Here is a 16810-nt window from a genome sequence, read left to right on the forward strand (position 1 = left end):
ATACTGCCATATCCTGCAAGAGTTACTGTGTGACTCTGACCTTCTACACACTTTTTATATAAGACTCCCATACAGTGTATGGCTATCACAATAGTAAACGTGCTATTTAATGTGTGGTGTTGAGTGTATTATTGACACACTTCATTGCATCATTTCATAACTGTGATTTAAAAAAACCTCACTTTAAAGCTGTGTACCAATACAGCATCACTTACACTACCGTTCGAAAGTTTAAGGTCTGCTATATAACCATTTACTGGTTTTAATTGTATTTAAACCGCTTTACCTTAAAGATGATCATTCCTACCTTCTGTATTACATCGAAAAAAAAAAAAACAACTGATCACCTGTCAAAATATACACGTTTACTTTTTTCCAAAGCTTGAATATTTTTATTTTACAGACCACACTAAACATTGCAAGTGACCAAAAGATCTGATTTCAGTGTCTCCTGTCTTCCTCTTCCATCAGCTCTGAGAGCTGGCTATCCACCAGGCTGTCCTCGTCACTGTCCTGCTCCTCTTTATCCTCTTTTTGAACGCTTCTGGACAAGAGGAAATCCTTAGGAGTGATGTCATCGTCCTTAATCCATTTAGATTTCTGTTTCTTTTTCTCTATGAGTTTCTGCTTCCTAATATCTGCTAGTGTGTCCAGCTGCTCTTGTGTTAGTCCTCCTGCAGCAGGACTCTGTGTGAGAGAGTCTCTCGCCCCCTTCTCTCGTTTATAGGCTTCAATCTGTTTGTGCAGAGCGCCGTGATCGACACCAAACAAAACAGGTCTTTTCTTGTCTCCAGATTCTATTGGCTGCAGTTTGGCACTTTAAAAGATCAAACTAATTAGAAATTCATTCATTAATAAAAAAAATTAAAAGGTTTTAATAGAACTAAATTCTTCTTACCCGATATCGCTGACGGATAAATGTAAATTATTTTCATCTGGACCAAAATCTGCTTTCTTAAGAAGGTTTTCAATCTGATTAAGGATCGGACAATAACACACACACGAATATTAGCTATACCATCTACAAAACTCATGCACTGCTAATTTATGAATATTAATTATTTATATTACTTTTAATATGTTATCTGTTACCTCAGTGATAGCAGCATATTGTTTATCTCTGATGAAAATCACAGGAGGAACACAACCAAGGATTTGGTGAGAGATGAGAAGATGCCTGAAAAACCAAATGAATCCATTACCTTCAACTTGTTAAAACAAAGTAAATTAAATTATGAAAAAGACATACCGTATGCGAGGAGCACACTTGTCTAAAGCCTGCTGAATATGGCTGTCTTGCTCTGCCGACAGACTTGTCTTCCAGTATATTCGACATGCAGAGAAATCGGGTGGTAGTGAAACCTTACATGGACAAGGAGACATAGTTTAGGGCAGAACTGAAAACAAAATTTGTGTAAATAATTAAAGAGAAATTAAAATTCTGTCATTCCAAAACTGTATTTTTTTAAATCTTCTGTGGAACATAAAAGATATTTAAAAAAAATAAATAATAATTCTCCTTTCCATACAATGGAGATCAAGGTTAACTGTTGTATTACAGACATTCTTCAAAGTATATTTTGTATTCCAAATGAAAGTCATACAGGTTTAAAACGACATGAGGGTGAGTAAATGATTTTGGTGTAAATTATCCCTTTAATTATTGAACATATGAGGTATAATTAAAGTGATAGTTCACCCAAAAATGAAAATCCTGTCATCATTTGTGACCCTGGATCACAAAACCAGTCACATGCGTACATTTTTTGAAATTGAGATTTATACACCATATGAAAGCTGAATAAATAATCTTTCCATTGATGTATGGTTTGTTAGGTTAGGACAATATTTGGCCGAGATTCAACTCTTTGAAAATCTGGAATCTGAGGGTGCAAAAAAAATTGAAACATTGAGAAAATCGCCTTTAAAGTTGTCAATTTATGTTCGCGATTGTGCTGCATTCACTCACAAAAATAAATGTTTCATATATTTACGGTAGGAATTAAACAAAATATCTTCATGGAACATGATCTTAATATCTGAATGATTTTTGGCATAAAAATTTTTTTTATCATTTTGACCCATACAATGCATTGTTGGCTATCGCCATAAATATACTCGTGCGACTTATGACTGGTTTTGTGATTCAGGGTCACATTTACTCACCCTCAAGTTATTCCAAACCTGTATGAATTTCTTTGTTCTGCTGAAAACAAAAGAAGATATTTTGAAGAATGTCAGTAACCAAACAGTTGTGGGCACCATTGAATTCCATAGTATGGAAGAAAAAAAAAAATTACTCAATGGTGCCCAATACTGTTTGGTTACCCATATTCTCCAAAATGTCTTATTTTATGTTCAACAGAAGAAACTCATACAGGTTTGGAACCACTTGAGGGTGAGTAAATGATGACAGGATTTTCATTTTTGGCTGAACTATCCTTTTAATGATGGCACAGAAGTTAGAAGGAAGAGCACATCCTACTTTGGAAATCTGCACATTGTAGGCACTGATCTCAGAGTTGACCTCATAGGAGCTCAGTAAGTCTGTCACTGCTTTGTAGATGATGTTGTTCAGAGTCCTCACACGAACACTGTCCTCTTTATTTCGCTTTGATGGTTTCAGAAAGCCAGGCTGAAGCGCTGTGGCCTGGGTGAGCAAAATATGCAAAAGACAAGTATGGCATTGTAGAGATAACGTGTACAGTCATTCTGCTTACAGAGTAAACGCAGCTTTATTGTTACCTTTTAATATATATATTTTTAAAAGTATACAATACTGAAAATGAAAGTGAAGTAATTGAAAGAATTCGTACCTGCACAGGAGATTCATACCACTGTTTTCTCCTGTAAAGAACGATCATGTAACTCATGCGACTTTATAGTAAGCGTAACTGTTTTATTTTTTTATTTATCAATTATACAAAACAGCGACTCACTTCTTTTTGGCCAGCATCTTCATTAATTTACTGCCTCCAGACAGACGGGTTGAACTATGAATGCTTCTTTCTTTAAGCATTACAGACCATGACAAGCACTGTGTCTCATGTCGTGCTGCCATTTTACAGAACATGCTTGTTAGTGAGGAATATCGACTGAATGCGCATTCTTTATAGCAAAGAACTCTCTTAACAGCCAGCATGATCACTACTTTGGTTTATCCTTGTCCTCACGCAGCATCGACTATATTTGTCTGAAGGAGAGGGTAAGGGTGAAGTAATTGATCCAGATGGAGTCGATCGACGACGCTGACAGATTGCATTTATGACGTCGATTTGTAGGTGCAACAGTGCCCGCCTAAAGCCTGTTTTATACTTCTGCGTCGAACTGCCGCCGTAGCTACGTCGTAGGCTGTGTGTAGCGCGCGTACCCTTCAGCGTACCCTGACGTGCACCTCTCCAAAAATGTAACAACGCGTCAATTCTACGCGGACACAAGCGCTGTGATTGGTCTGCCAGAACCCCTCCCTCGGGGGTTTCATGCTGCCCAGGTGCGCGTCAATGCGGACAACGACACAGAAGTATAAATTAAAACCAACACGTTGCCTACGGCGTATAGGCTCCGGCGTATGTCCGACGCAGAAGTATAATGAGGCCTTAATTTTACTGCGGCCTTGGTCCTGGAAGGGTTGTTAAGATTTTTTATTTTTTTTTACAGCCTATAATTATGGTCTATGCCATGAACCAAATCAACAAGCTACGAGGTGAAAAAACATCACACACTTCGATTTGAAGCAAATATTTATATTTGAATCGGTGAGGAGGTGGAGATTTCTCTGCAGAATCATGGGTAATGTAGTGCGTCACCATGAATTCCATTGTTGATGAATATGATTATAAAAAAAAAAAGGTTTAAATAATGCAGACTGATGGGTGTAATTAAAAAAAAAAAAAAAACATATCACTGATTAACAATCTTATTGCTTATTGTCTGTCTTAAAGGTTTAAAAGTTTCAAAAACAATTCCCCCAAGGAGAAAATGAGTGGGATTTTTACTTCCATACCTCAACCGTTGAACTCTATTCGTTACGGTTCCCACAATAGTTTCTCATAGGTATTTTATATGTTTTTCAAATATGAATTTTGAAGCATGAGTTTTTAATAATATAATAAAGTATCTGATTACGAACTATAATGGTTATAATGGCAGATTCCTCAAGCATCTACATTTACATCCTTGTGATAGGTGTATTTTTTATATAGTAACTTTTTAGTTACCATTTTCTTTTTTAGATAATAAATAAAAAAATCTGTCATGACTATGTAATATACGTCATGTGTAGCAATAATTGACCAATTGAATATATAAAATACCTATATATACCTATATATATATATATATATATATAATAAAATATGCAAATTAATGACAAATAAATTTTAGATTTAGTAAAGCACACATCTGTAATATTTAATCACGTTTATTCCAAGAGGCAAATACAACTGCAAACTTTAAATAGGACACGGAGGCACTTGTCTTTTTTCACATGTCTGAAATGATTACAGTGTATTATATGAAAGAGAAAAAACATGAAAACACCATAAAGTGTCCCTTTTGGTGATACAGTTATGAAATGCTGCCTAATTTGCCAGTTAGTAGTAATGATTAGCCAAGCCTTCATTTTCTTTACAGTTCTAATATAAAATGTTAAATGCAGAACTATTTCACTAGACATCCCCAAATGTATAGTACAAGCGTCCAAAAAAAAAGTATGATTTTAATATAAATGGGAAACTGGGTCTTTTCTTTCTTGCAATAAAGATATGTAATAAAAGAAACAGCATCATCATATGAACTATATACAACAAAAATACAAAAATGTAGAGTCTTTTCAGCATTGCTGTGGGTTCCCCTTTTTCCATAGACTAATGCCAAGAGGCAAACAATCTTATAAATGTGTAAATCAAGTAATTTTACATCCTAGTGTGAACATGCTGAATACAAACTTAATTTATCAAACAAACATGTTTAGCTATTTTTACAGAGACCGTACCTCTGGAATGAAGGGGTCATGTTCCATTTCATTCACATCCTCTTTTTTAACAGTTACCTCTTGGATGAAGAGGTCATGTCCCACTTCATTCATGTCCTCGTCCTCTTTTTTAATAGTTACCTCTTGGATGAAGAGGTCATGTTTAATTTCATTCACATCCTCTATTTTAACAGTTACCTCTGGAACAAAGCTGTCAGTATTCACTTCCGCATCTTTCTTTTTAACAGGCTTTGCCTCCGGAATGAAGAGGTTGTGCTTCACCTTGTTCACTTCAATCATTTTGAACCCGAGATTTACACAAACCCTCTTCTTCTGAATAGCTTTCAAGCACTTGGTGAGCTTGCTGTTAAAGTGAGCCTTCACGTCAGCCTTGTTTATCCACAAACGGGAAGCGAGCAGTTCGATTTCGGTCTTCGTCACGTAGGGCTTTCTGTGGAAGTACTGTGAAAGGAAGTCTTTTCTGTCCTCGAACGAAGTCCTCTCCATCCCCATTGGTTCCAAGACGAGTTCAACCGGAGTTTCAGGGACTGCTACCTTTGGAACTTTCGAGTTCCTTCTCCTGTTCTTCGGAGTGATTACTTCTTTCTTTGGCTTGGCAATTTCAAGACCCCCTTGAAAATCTGCGTCTGAAGAACTGGCCATCTGAACAGAACTACATAAATCACCATCAAGGTGTTCCGTTGTATCTGGATTCAGCTTCCTCTCTGCTTCCTTGACCGCTTTGGGAGCACAACGACACCGTTGCACATGAATGGAGATGGTTTTCGTTGTCGATTTTTCGGCATACACCCCAAAACAAAATATGCATTTGTAAGCAGGTGTTTTTAGTATGGCATGAATGGTGGGAACGATGTGGTGTTTTGTTTGAAGATGGAGCTCGTAGTCTTCAGAGTTCTGGAGCTTTACTTGACAAAATGGGCAGGCGGTAGGTGGCACCTTCAACGCGGTTGCGTATTCGGCCTTGTCTGGATACATTTTTATGAATAGCTTATCCTGAGTGCTGGTGATCAGTGCGAGGTTAAGCTCGCGGTTGTCAAGGAGATCTTTGGGCACATCTGTGTTCAGATTAAAAGTGTTGAACATGAGATTGCCCTTGTCGTCACAGTCGAGATTAAACTGTTCTTTTATGAAATGCCGGTTTTCCTTGATTTTCAGACTGTGATCTTTATTGGTGTGCTCCATGATCTGCTTGAAGGAGTAGAACATCTGAGGGCAGAACAGACACTTCAAGCCATGCAACAAATGCTGGAAAATCCCCTGTTCTGTCAGTAAAATCTTGCACCTCAGGCACTTGACAGTGTGGTCGTCATGCTTCTTCAAAAACGGCGCGAGCACAGCCAGCTCATTTGGTGTCGAATTTCTATTTATCGCCCTCTGAATTGTAGGCATGAGACCTGCGGGCACCACCGCTGAATTTGAAGGCTGGCTGATCTGGTTTTGCGTCAGTACCATTTGAGCGGGACTGCCGTGGACAGGAACGGTGACTTGAACGGGTGCTAGAGTGTATGTTGGAACACCATTGACATTGTTGCCTGTGGGAATGAGACGCACAGACTGCGAGGCTATGAGAGGAGCTCTGGGAACTGACTGGTTCAGCTGAAGACCTTGAGTATAAAGAAATGGTGAATGAACACCCATTTCGCCCGGGAGGTTGACCTGGATGCCAGGCGGAAGAAGAACCTGCTGTGCTTGCTGGGTCTGTGGTAGCCTGGGAATGGACATAGTGATGGGTACCGTGTTGGGTGCGCTTTGCGGCATGTTTGGCATCACCATATTACCTGGAGAGGCAGGCAGGGCTTGCGGCATCCCGCCGGGGGACTGCTGATGCTGGGCATTCTGAAGCGCAGCCAAAGTCGTGCCCGACAGCAAAGCTTGCGTTTGTGGGGACAGAAACATCTGCCCTCCACCAGGAGAGCAAAACAAAGCTGCTGCGTTACTTGGGCCAGCCAGAAGAACCGTACCGTTTCCATTTGTATGTTGCATCTGCTGGGGCATGTAATTCGGTCTTGCAAGTAACGTGACCTGTTGCATCGCTTTTGGAGCGAGGCTCAGCAGATTCTGCAACCCGGGCATTTGATTCGTGCAGTCTTTTTCGATTATACAAGGCATTATTTGCCAGTGCAGGTCCTTGTGCTTCTCTGAACTTAAAATGTGATAAAGTAAATGTTCAATGGTCTCTGCTGGCAGTTTGCACACTTTGCAATGATATTTCATCGGTGCGCCGTCACGTATCTGCACACCACCAGACTTTTGCTTACTGTCCGACCCGAGCCCGAAGAAGCGATCCAGCATAGTAGCATAGTGGTTTACCAAGACGTGTTTCTTCATCACGTATAGTAAAGAGTCATGATAGCCGCAGGTTGCGCACGTGTATCTGTCATCGGCGGCATCAGCTGAGACTGTAACTGACACGGTTTTCGGTGCGTGAGCCAAAGTCTGGCTGGGGTTGCTTTGGAGAGATATACGATGGGCTTTTGATGGCAGCATGTGGAAAAACTGAATGTGTTGCTCTGTGACTTTCGGAGAGCTGACAAATGGGCAGTAGGGGCACATTAACAAACAGGCCACGTTCAGATCTTTCCAGTGACAGCGATGGATGTGACTTCTGAACGTGGGTACTGACCGGCTGGAGTACCAACACAGACTGCAGCACAGAGCTTGGCTCCGGTATGGATACTGAGGGACAAAAATAATACGTTATGATTAATATAGCTTGAAAGTATGTTTATCAATAGTTTGTGCAGTGTAAAAAATATTAGTCCCATTCAAACTGAAAAGTAAAATTGCTACCTTAAATTATTTATTTAAATAAAAGTGGTGCCAAATGTATTTAAAGAGATGGAAACAAATATGTTGTTATAACATCACAAACAATTAAAACATTTTTACAGTGCATAACAGCAAATCACCTTTTTTTTCTTTTTTCCAACATGACCATCAGTGAAATCATCCCATTCAGTGTTGTCAAAACTTGCATCACCAGCATCAAAACATTTATATGTCTGTTGGAAACAAAATAAAATCTCATTAACAGGCATAATGATATTCGTGTCAAGAAACGCTGATATTGTGTAAAAAAAACTAAAAACAACATACTAAAAATAAAATAGTTTAGGATGCAACGTGAATTTAGACATCTGAAAGTATAAAACACAGATAATTCGTTTTTAAAAATGAAGTTTACACTTGCTGTCATTTAGAAATCAATCTAAAAGTAAAAATAATCAGAAATGCGTATGCAGAATTAAATATTCAATATCGATTGAGACTGATATCAAAATCACTAATATCAACCGATAATCAATATATTATGCATTTATTTTTTAACTTGTTCTTCTGGTAGAGCATCAGACTCTCTGGTAATGTACGCCGGACTTCTCCAGTCAGTTTTCTCCATTAGTCGCTTTAATCGCTTATAATTGACTGCAAGCTCACATTCAGATCTGCCTCTATCCAATCAACAACAGATGGAAAGAAACACAGAACGTCCTACATTTATTTTATTTTTCAATAATCCATTTCAATACGGAAGAAATGAGCTGCTTCTTCCGTTACATTCCAACTTCAATAATACATTTGGAAAATTAGAAATGGTCAGTTTTTGTCGATATCTTTGTTTTATCGTATTCTTTTGCAATTTGTAAGGCTCTTTGAAATAACTCAAATGATTTTGTGAGGGGAGTGACACTAAACTGTAATGCAGTTAAGACCTAGAATTACTTCATATAGTGTAGTTAAAAACTAATCAACATCAACATTCGTGAGCCAATCAAAATCATTCATTCAACAGATCATTGGTATAAACAGAACATCGTTACTACAATAATCTACCTCCATTAAATCTTGGCACTGCTGCTTCCCGATGTCACACAAAATACTTTTGACGCGTTTCCTTGGTCGTCTGAGTTTTGTAAGGTTCTTCACTGGAATTTGATACATTTTGATGATCCTGTAAATGAAAAAACAAAAATAACACGAAATGTTTCTGAATAAGCCTGTAAAATCAATACATGCATTAGCCTAATCTTTAAAAACGCCAAATTCAATCTGTTTATTTTGCGTCGATCTAATGGAGATTAAAGAGACATTTAAATTAACCTAAATTATTGAGGCCTATAACATAGTTATAATACAAATATTTAACGTTAGTTGTAACCATGTAACTGTTACCAAGCAAGGTCTGTTTTTTTTATTTTTTTATTTTTTTAAAAACAGCCGTTTAAGTAGTACGGAACATGTCACATAAGGGAACATGTCACATAATGACACATGTCATTCATACTCCGAACTGTATTTTAGGGTCTATCATAAACCTGTGTCTAACGTTACCTTTAATATTCTGGCACAGAGCTGCGATTGAGTGGATGGATGTCTGCGTGCGTCCGTTTTCTTCCGGCGTCACTGGAAGGCGCGCAGTATGGAATCGGCTACTTCATCACATGAAGCATCCAGGTTGCGCTCAATCCGCGTTCCTTACCGCACTGACGATCGTCTGGTGAAATATGAACCGAGCGCAGGATTAGCCCACTTTTTGATTATATCTCACTAAAACATCACCCCACTCCTGCTGAAAAACATGGCGCACAGGAAGACGGGAAGTGACGTTTTCTGATTTACATATTGCATAGTGCAGAACCACCAATGGGAGAAAGGTGGGCTGATCTTACAAAGTTGATCAATGTAATGGCCATTAGTTATTAGAATTAACCATAGGACCATAGCTGTGGTCTTCACCTGTGAGTGATGTTGACACACCTGTGGTACATCACCTTCAGAGATGCTTTTATGGGGAGATGGACTGATGGATTTAAGTGTGACATTATGATGAATGATGAGAATATATCTCTGTAATCTACCTGTTGCATGTAGCTATAGGTGGTTTGTTGCATCAGTGCTGATATCACCACAGCAAGTATAATTTAAAACTTTTCATATGTACCAGGAACATATGGCTGTCATTATAATGTTTTATGGGTCTCTCCACTGGGCCCAGTTAATGCATGATACAAGGACCTGAACGGGCCCCCTATGGTCACACGGCCTGGGACATTCCTTTAGTTTGAGAGTACATTTAAAAACACAGAAACGTCATACTCATGTACGCTTAAAAAAGTACTTTCACTGTTGTGAGTCTTACTGAATCCTTTCTTGTCAGTGTTGCTTAATAAATGCATGTAATCACTTGAACTTTAAGGGATAGTTCACCTAAAAATGAAAAATGTGTCATCATTTAGGGCTACTCTCCCTCAAGTTGTTGATTACCAACATTCTTCAAAAAATATTCTTTTGTATTCAGCAGAAGAAAGAAATTCATACAGGTTTGGAACAACTTGAGGGTGGGTGAATGACACATTTTTGGGTGAACAGACTTAAAGTCTCTTCTTTAAAACATGAAACATTGTTCAAAATATCTTTTTTTGTGTATGTGTTCAGCAGAAGAAAAGAAAGGGGTAGAGGTTTGGAAAGACAGAGTCTTTAAATAATGACAGACTTTTCATAACTATCCCTTTAATTTAACAGAGTTGTTTCAATTAAATAAAAAGTCTTGTCAGCTTTACTTAACAAATGTCGTTCTGTCAATGTGAAACTGGAGAGAAACAGCCAAACTGATGAACACAATGCAGGATGTCCCTTTATGCACCATTGTTGATATGGGTAACTGAAAACCAAGATCAACATGATTATGTCAGCATGGAAAATTCAACTTTTTTCACTGCTTATATTGATTGTATTTTTCATGGAAGTTTTTTTAATACTGGAAAATGGGTGTATGGGATGCTTTTGTGGACCCTGTGTAGAAATCCGCAGCTGTCAACCTGTAGCTCTCGCCTCCTCCTTGGAAAGCTAAGTGTTAGGTAGGCCAGCAGGGGGAGCTCATCCTGTGGTCTGTGTGGGTCCCAGAACTCCAATACAATGATAATGCTATACTGTATAGACACACTTGAGATGTTGTAAAACACTGTTTTTTTATATATATAGTTTTAATATAGCATTTTATGAGTTATATACATGTGTGTTTACTTAATAATTACATAACTAAAATTCAGTATGAATACACAGGCCTCTCTGATTTGATCATGTTGATTTGCAATGTTCTAAGACATTCAGACCTTCACCTCCAAAAATGATTATTTGCTGCTTGTTCAATTTCCTTAATTAAAATGAGCTAATGCAACACAATTCTTAAACAAACTTTATTTTGTTGTGTGCAATCCACTGAATAGAAATCTGCTGTGTGGTTTCTTAATAAGAAATTGCTAATATAATGACCTTTAAGAAACCGTGTGCGACACACAGCAGAAAAAAAAACAATAATAATGTATGCATGTTGTGTGATAATAGCAATTAACTGTAAGAGATTCAATAGTGTTAGTTTAACACGTAATTTAAATGTATTGAGGTTTAATAAATGTATTGTGTTTATACTACACAAAGTATCTGAGAAGGCTTTACAGTTTTATTAAATGTAAAATTAATTTTCAATGCATTTTATTAAAGGTAGGGTAGGCAATTTTTGGAAAGGCTAGCAATAGCAAGCTAGTTTTGAAAGCAAGAGATCCCACGTTCCCTTCAGATTGTCTCCAAATCCAATCCTTCAAAACACGTGAACGCACACAGCAGAGTTTGCAAAGCGTCACAAGACGAGAGACGGCGTTCAACTACCTCATGTCTCAAAGCACGTAACATTACAATAATAATGAACATAAATTAAAAAACACTGACCTGTACCACCTGACCGCTGCAGATCATTTCAGCGTTGATAGTGTTGCCATTGAAACGCATGAATTCGAGTCACAAACCGTATATATAAGTATAACTGAGTATTCAGACCGAATGCAATGATTGGACGAACATTTTGTGGTCCTACACCTTCCACAGACGATATACATATATATAATAATCCTACACATAAATACACTCACCTAAAGGATTATTAGGAACACCATACTAATACTGTGTTTGACCCCCTTTCGCCTTCAGAACTGCCTTAATTCTACGTGGCATTAATTCAACAAGGTGCTGAAAGCATTCTTTAGAAATGTTGACCCATATTGATAGGATAGCATCTTGCAGTTGATGGAGATTTGTGGGATGCACATCCAGGGCACGAAGCTCCCGTTCCACCACATCCCAAAGATGCTCTATTGGGTTGAGATCTGGTGACTGTGGGGGCCATTTTAGTACAGTGAACTCATTGTCATGTTCAAGAAACCAATTTGAAATGATTCGAGCTTTGTGACATGGTGCATTATCCTGCTGGAAGTAGCCATCAGAGGATGGGTACATGGTGGTCATAAAGGGATGGACATGGTCAGAAACAATGCTCAGGTAGGCCGTGGCATTTAAACGATGCCCAATTGGCACTAAGGGGCCTAAAGTGTGCCAAGAAAACATCCCCCACACCATTACACCACCACCACCAGCCTGCACAGTGGTAACAAGGCATGATGGATCCATGTTCTCATTCTGTTTACGCCAAATTCTGACTCTACCATCTGAATGTCTCAACAGAAATCGAGACTCATCAGACCAGGCAACATTTTTCCAGTCTTCAACTGTCCAATTTTGGTGAGCTCGTGCAAATTGTAGCCTCTTTTTCCTATTTGTAGTGGAGATGAGTGGTACCCGGTGGGGTCTTCTGCTGTTGTAGCCCATCCGCCTCAAGGTTGTGCGTGTTGTGGCTTCACAAATGCTTTGCTGCATACCTCAGTTGTAACGAGTGGTTATTTCAGTCAAAGTTGCTCTTCTATCAGCTTGAATCAGTCGGCCCATTCTCCTCTGACCTCTAGCATCAACAAGGCATTTTCGCCCACAGGACTGCCGCATACTGGATGTTTTTCCCTTTTCACACCATTCTTTATAAACCCTAGAAATGGTTGTGCGTGAAAATCCCAGTAACTGAGCAGATTGTGAAATACTCAGACCGGCCCGTCTGGCACCAACAACCATGCCACGCTCAAAATTGCTTAAATCACCTTTCTTTCCCATTCTGACATTCAGTTTGGAGTTCAGGAGATTGTCTTGACCAGGACCACACCCCTAAATGCATTGAAGCAACTGCCATGTGATTGGTTGATTAGATAATTGTATTAATGAGAAATTGAACAGGTGTTCCTAATCCTTTAGGTGAGTGTACATTTAGACCACTTAACTTAGTGATTGCTATCAGGATGTGAAGAGACTTTCAACCAGCATAATAAAAACTGCTTCTGGAGCAAATCGCCTAACCTGCCTTTAATAGCACAGTTCACCCAAAAAATGAAAATTCTGTCATCATTTACTCATCCTAATGTTGTTCCAAATCTGTATGATTTTCTTTCTTCTGTGGAACATAAAATCATTTATTTTGAGAATTCAATGGCCAATGGTCACCAAAACGTTTAAAAAAATCTTATGTTCTACGGAAGAAAGAAAATAATACAGGTTTGGAAAGACATAAAGGTGAGTCCAAGATGACAGAATTCAAATTTTTATGGTGACCTCAAAAAAAAAATTTTTTTTGATAATGTATGACAAAAAATATCCTTTAACATATAGAATCTATAGTAATCTTTAAAGTTATCAGTAAAAACTTGCAAGGCATGCAAGTATAGCACGCACGTGACATGCAAAAGTAGTCATTTATAACTTGTAGTGCAGAGTTTAACATGGGTGGTGTCGTTTCAGAAGGTTTATCTTTTACAAAATGACAACAATTCCATCTTCCTCCATTGCCCCCTGGGGCAGCAGTAAATGACGACTCAGATCAACATGCCACGTGTTGAGAATGTCATGGGTACTGCAGCTTTCCTGTCTGATGGCCGGGTTAAAGCCATAATGCTGCTTGGCCCTCAGATTCCTGTGAAGAGGGAGGTTGTGGTCAGTGTGAGCTGTGTAGGTGAGGCAAGGCTGCGAGCGATAGGACGCTGCCGAAATGAGGGAGTTGGGCCGTCTGGCAGAAACTTGAGGCCGGTAGGAAGTATTAACATGTGGTTGAGAAGAATGAGAGGCGTTTGAAGCACCAAACTGCCGGGACAGGTGTTTGATGGAGCTCTCGACAACCACATCTGAATCCTCTTCGCTCTCGGAGCCAGTGCCTAAACCATAAGCTTTCATTATCATAGGCAGCCCTGGGTAGCTAACAGAGTCCGTACTATCAAAATAGTGTCCCGAGCTTGAGGGAATGCAGCTTTTTCGCCTTATGTTGTTATGCTGGTTTGCCGGTTTCACTGTGATGATGAGGTTGTGGCTGTTGGCAATCATCATGTCGGTTACCTGATCCAAAGTCTTCCCCATAACACTAATACCATTCACTTCCAGGACCTGGTCATTAATGGCTAGCAGTCCCGTGCAAGCCGCCAGGCCACCGGGCACTATGCGGGAGATAAAGATGCCTAGAACCTTTTCCAGACCGTAAGGAGTAACCCTGACCGTAGTACCATCACGAATGTAAAAGCCCAGAGGTCTGTCCGAGCCCTGGCGATACAGACGCACTCTTCGGTGGCATTCTGGGATGATGTCCACGTCGATGATGGAAGAAACAGGGCGGAAGTTCTGTGGCATGCTGATCTGAAATGGTAGTTTTCTGTGGCCGACGGGTTTCTTTCGCTTTGTTGCATCATCAGCACCTGCGTTATCCTGATCAGCTTCCTCTGTAAAACAGTGCGGGAAGTTAGTTGAGCAAAGTTCTAAAATTATTAAATAAATCTGATTCAATCTTTCTGATCACAGTTTTAATTGTGAAAAATGAATAATATTATAAATATGTGGAAAATATGTAGTTTCTATTACATGACATTATTTTTTTCTACTCGCTATAGTATGTTATATGTATTATTTAAATCAATTTTTTGCTTTTTTTTATTATGGTAGGCTAATTAAAAAAATATTTCATTATTGTAATCAAAAATTTGATTTGTTTATTTTGACTCGAGATTAATCATTTTACTGCTAGTATTTATTTTATTTTAGCATGTAAAACACTATTTAACTATGGAGGACCAAGTCAGTCCAATTTAAATATAAATACAATTATGTAAACAAACAAACAAATGTCCAGATAAACATCACTGAATAATCTCCCTATAAGAAAAATATCATGAATTTTTCACTACATTTAGCACTTACTTTATATATTTTAACTAACTCTGATTATTTATTCATTTCTGTATTTTGTAATTTATTTATGAATTCTTCTTACTTTCTCTTTGTTTATGTTTATTCTTACATTCATTTATTACCATAGTTATTTCCAAATACTGACTAACTAAAAACTCTGGTAGTGATCACGTGAACTAGGACGGAAAGCAAAAAGATAATCTGGCAAACAAACGCACCACATGGGAATACAAAGCAATTATACTCCAGTACATGATTCCCAACTAGATAAGTTCCTTCCTTTTCTATTCCTCCTTCAAGAAGATCAAAAAGAAAACTAAATAAAATGGTCTTAAGGTCTTAAAATGATGTTTTCCGTATAATTAAATCTACTATTTATCTACGCGCAGAAAAGAAATCTTTAATAAGAACTAAACACAATTTATTTCTTGTTATGTGTTTGTAAAATAGTGCTCTATGTTACATTATTATGACATTTTTGTTGTGAGGTGAGATGAATGGAGCAGAGAATAAAGGAAATGAGAGATATTCATGAGCTTCTACCCTTCCTGTACCTTGTAGCTGAATGAAGATACGCAGTAAAGATTGTGTGGAGGTCACAGCTTTGCAAAAGTTGTCATCATTATTGATAGGCAACAGCTCTCCTTGAACATCCGCATAGCCAATAAGGACATCCATTTGCCATAGGTGATGTAAACGCACAGTGAGCCTGTGGAAGTCTTTATACCTGCCAGGCTCACAACGATCCAGGGAAAACCTCCTGAATTCTGCACCAAACTGTAGAGAGAAAAAAGCACATGAATGAAATTGCATGAAAAAAAACTGTAGGCTACTAAACATAGGATATATCTTAATTACAGGGTTTCTCTTTTATATTCTCCTGGACAAAATCGGTCAACACGGTTCATTTTTGATATTAGGATTATGTAATCTTACAAATCTTTGTGAGCTTCAGGCTGTGAGTGACCTGGGACTGTATTGAATCAGCTGAAACAATGGACATATTTTAGAAGTGAGCCGTTTCTGGATATTGTAATTGTTTAAGTCTTTGTTTACAAAGGTACTTCCCCTCAGTTTAATACCAAAACAAGAGCGACAAGATAATCATTAATCATCGTTATAAGGATTCTGTTAATGAATTTCAAATCCGAGTAATTCCAAGATTAAAGAAATACATAGGCTACCTCTAAAGACAGAGAAAATACATTGCAATATAATAACTGACATATACATGCTAGAGATAAGTTAACATGATAAAAGTGTTTGTCAACTTACTTTACTTTTCACCTCGAGGACCGAAACGCTGCGCAGAGACTGAGACTTTCGAAGTGCCCGGTTCATGTTGTCCGATGCGCGGTAACTACCCCACTATTCGCAAACCACTCGGGTTTTGTTTTGCTCAGCATGACAGAATAGCGTTACGTGTTCGCATCATCACTGAAAACGCGGAAAGCAGGACGAATGTCTTGGCAAAAGACGGGACAACACGCGGCATTAGTGCCACATTTATTTTTTAGTAGTCTACGAAATTTGTGAAGAATAAAAAAAAAATTATGAATAACCCATATGTTTCTGAATATCCTATATAGGCTATATATATAATATGTATATATGAAATGAGTTGAAAGCTTAAACTAAATGAAAGCTTTATGATACCCTATAAGATGAAAAAACTGCAGATAAAAGGAACAAGAAAATATCATCTGAAAAAAAGAAAAG

The 16810-nt window shown here is 38.3% G+C and overlaps 3 protein-coding genes across 3 annotated transcripts; all 3 read right to left on the bottom strand.

The window, feature by feature from the left end:
* Positions 1-345: 345 nt before the first annotated feature.
* rbfa (ribosome binding factor A) lies at positions 346-3621 on the bottom strand. The gene is made up of 7 exons (XM_084384704.1): positions 2940-3621; positions 2817-2847; positions 2486-2650; positions 1250-1362; positions 1093-1177; positions 899-972; positions 346-817 (listed from the first exon to the last, which is right to left on the bottom strand). Exons 1-7 carry the CDS (start codon positions 3140-3142, stop codon positions 442-444), a joined length of 1047 nt encoding a protein of 348 aa, XP_084240830.1. The 5' UTR covers positions 3143-3621; the 3' UTR covers positions 346-441.
* Positions 3622-4404: 783 nt separating this feature from the next.
* Positions 4405-9586, bottom strand: adnp2a (ADNP homeobox 2a). Its single transcript, XM_084384834.1, has 4 exons — positions 9323-9586; positions 8825-8942; positions 7903-7995; positions 4405-7669 (listed from the first exon to the last, which is right to left on the bottom strand). The coding sequence occupies exons 2-4, from the start codon at positions 8930-8932 to the stop codon at positions 4979-4981; spliced, it is 2892 nt and encodes a 963-aa protein (XP_084240960.1). The 5' UTR covers positions 8933-8942; positions 9323-9586; the 3' UTR covers positions 4405-4978.
* A 3634-nt stretch (positions 9587-13220) lies between these two features.
* Positions 13221-16497, bottom strand: pard6ga (par-6 family cell polarity regulator gamma a). Its single transcript, XM_084386216.1, has 3 exons — positions 16367-16497; positions 15646-15868; positions 13221-14625 (listed from the first exon to the last, which is right to left on the bottom strand). Exons 1-3 carry the CDS (start codon positions 16430-16432, stop codon positions 13673-13675), a joined length of 1242 nt encoding a protein of 413 aa, XP_084242342.1. The 5' UTR covers positions 16433-16497; the 3' UTR covers positions 13221-13672.
* Between the last annotated feature and the right edge of the window lie 313 nt (positions 16498-16810).

This window comes from Rutilus rutilus, assembly GCF_951802725.1.
Source record: "Rutilus rutilus genome assembly, chromosome: 17".
NCBI lineage: Eukaryota > Metazoa > Chordata > Actinopteri > Cypriniformes > Leuciscidae > Rutilus > Rutilus rutilus.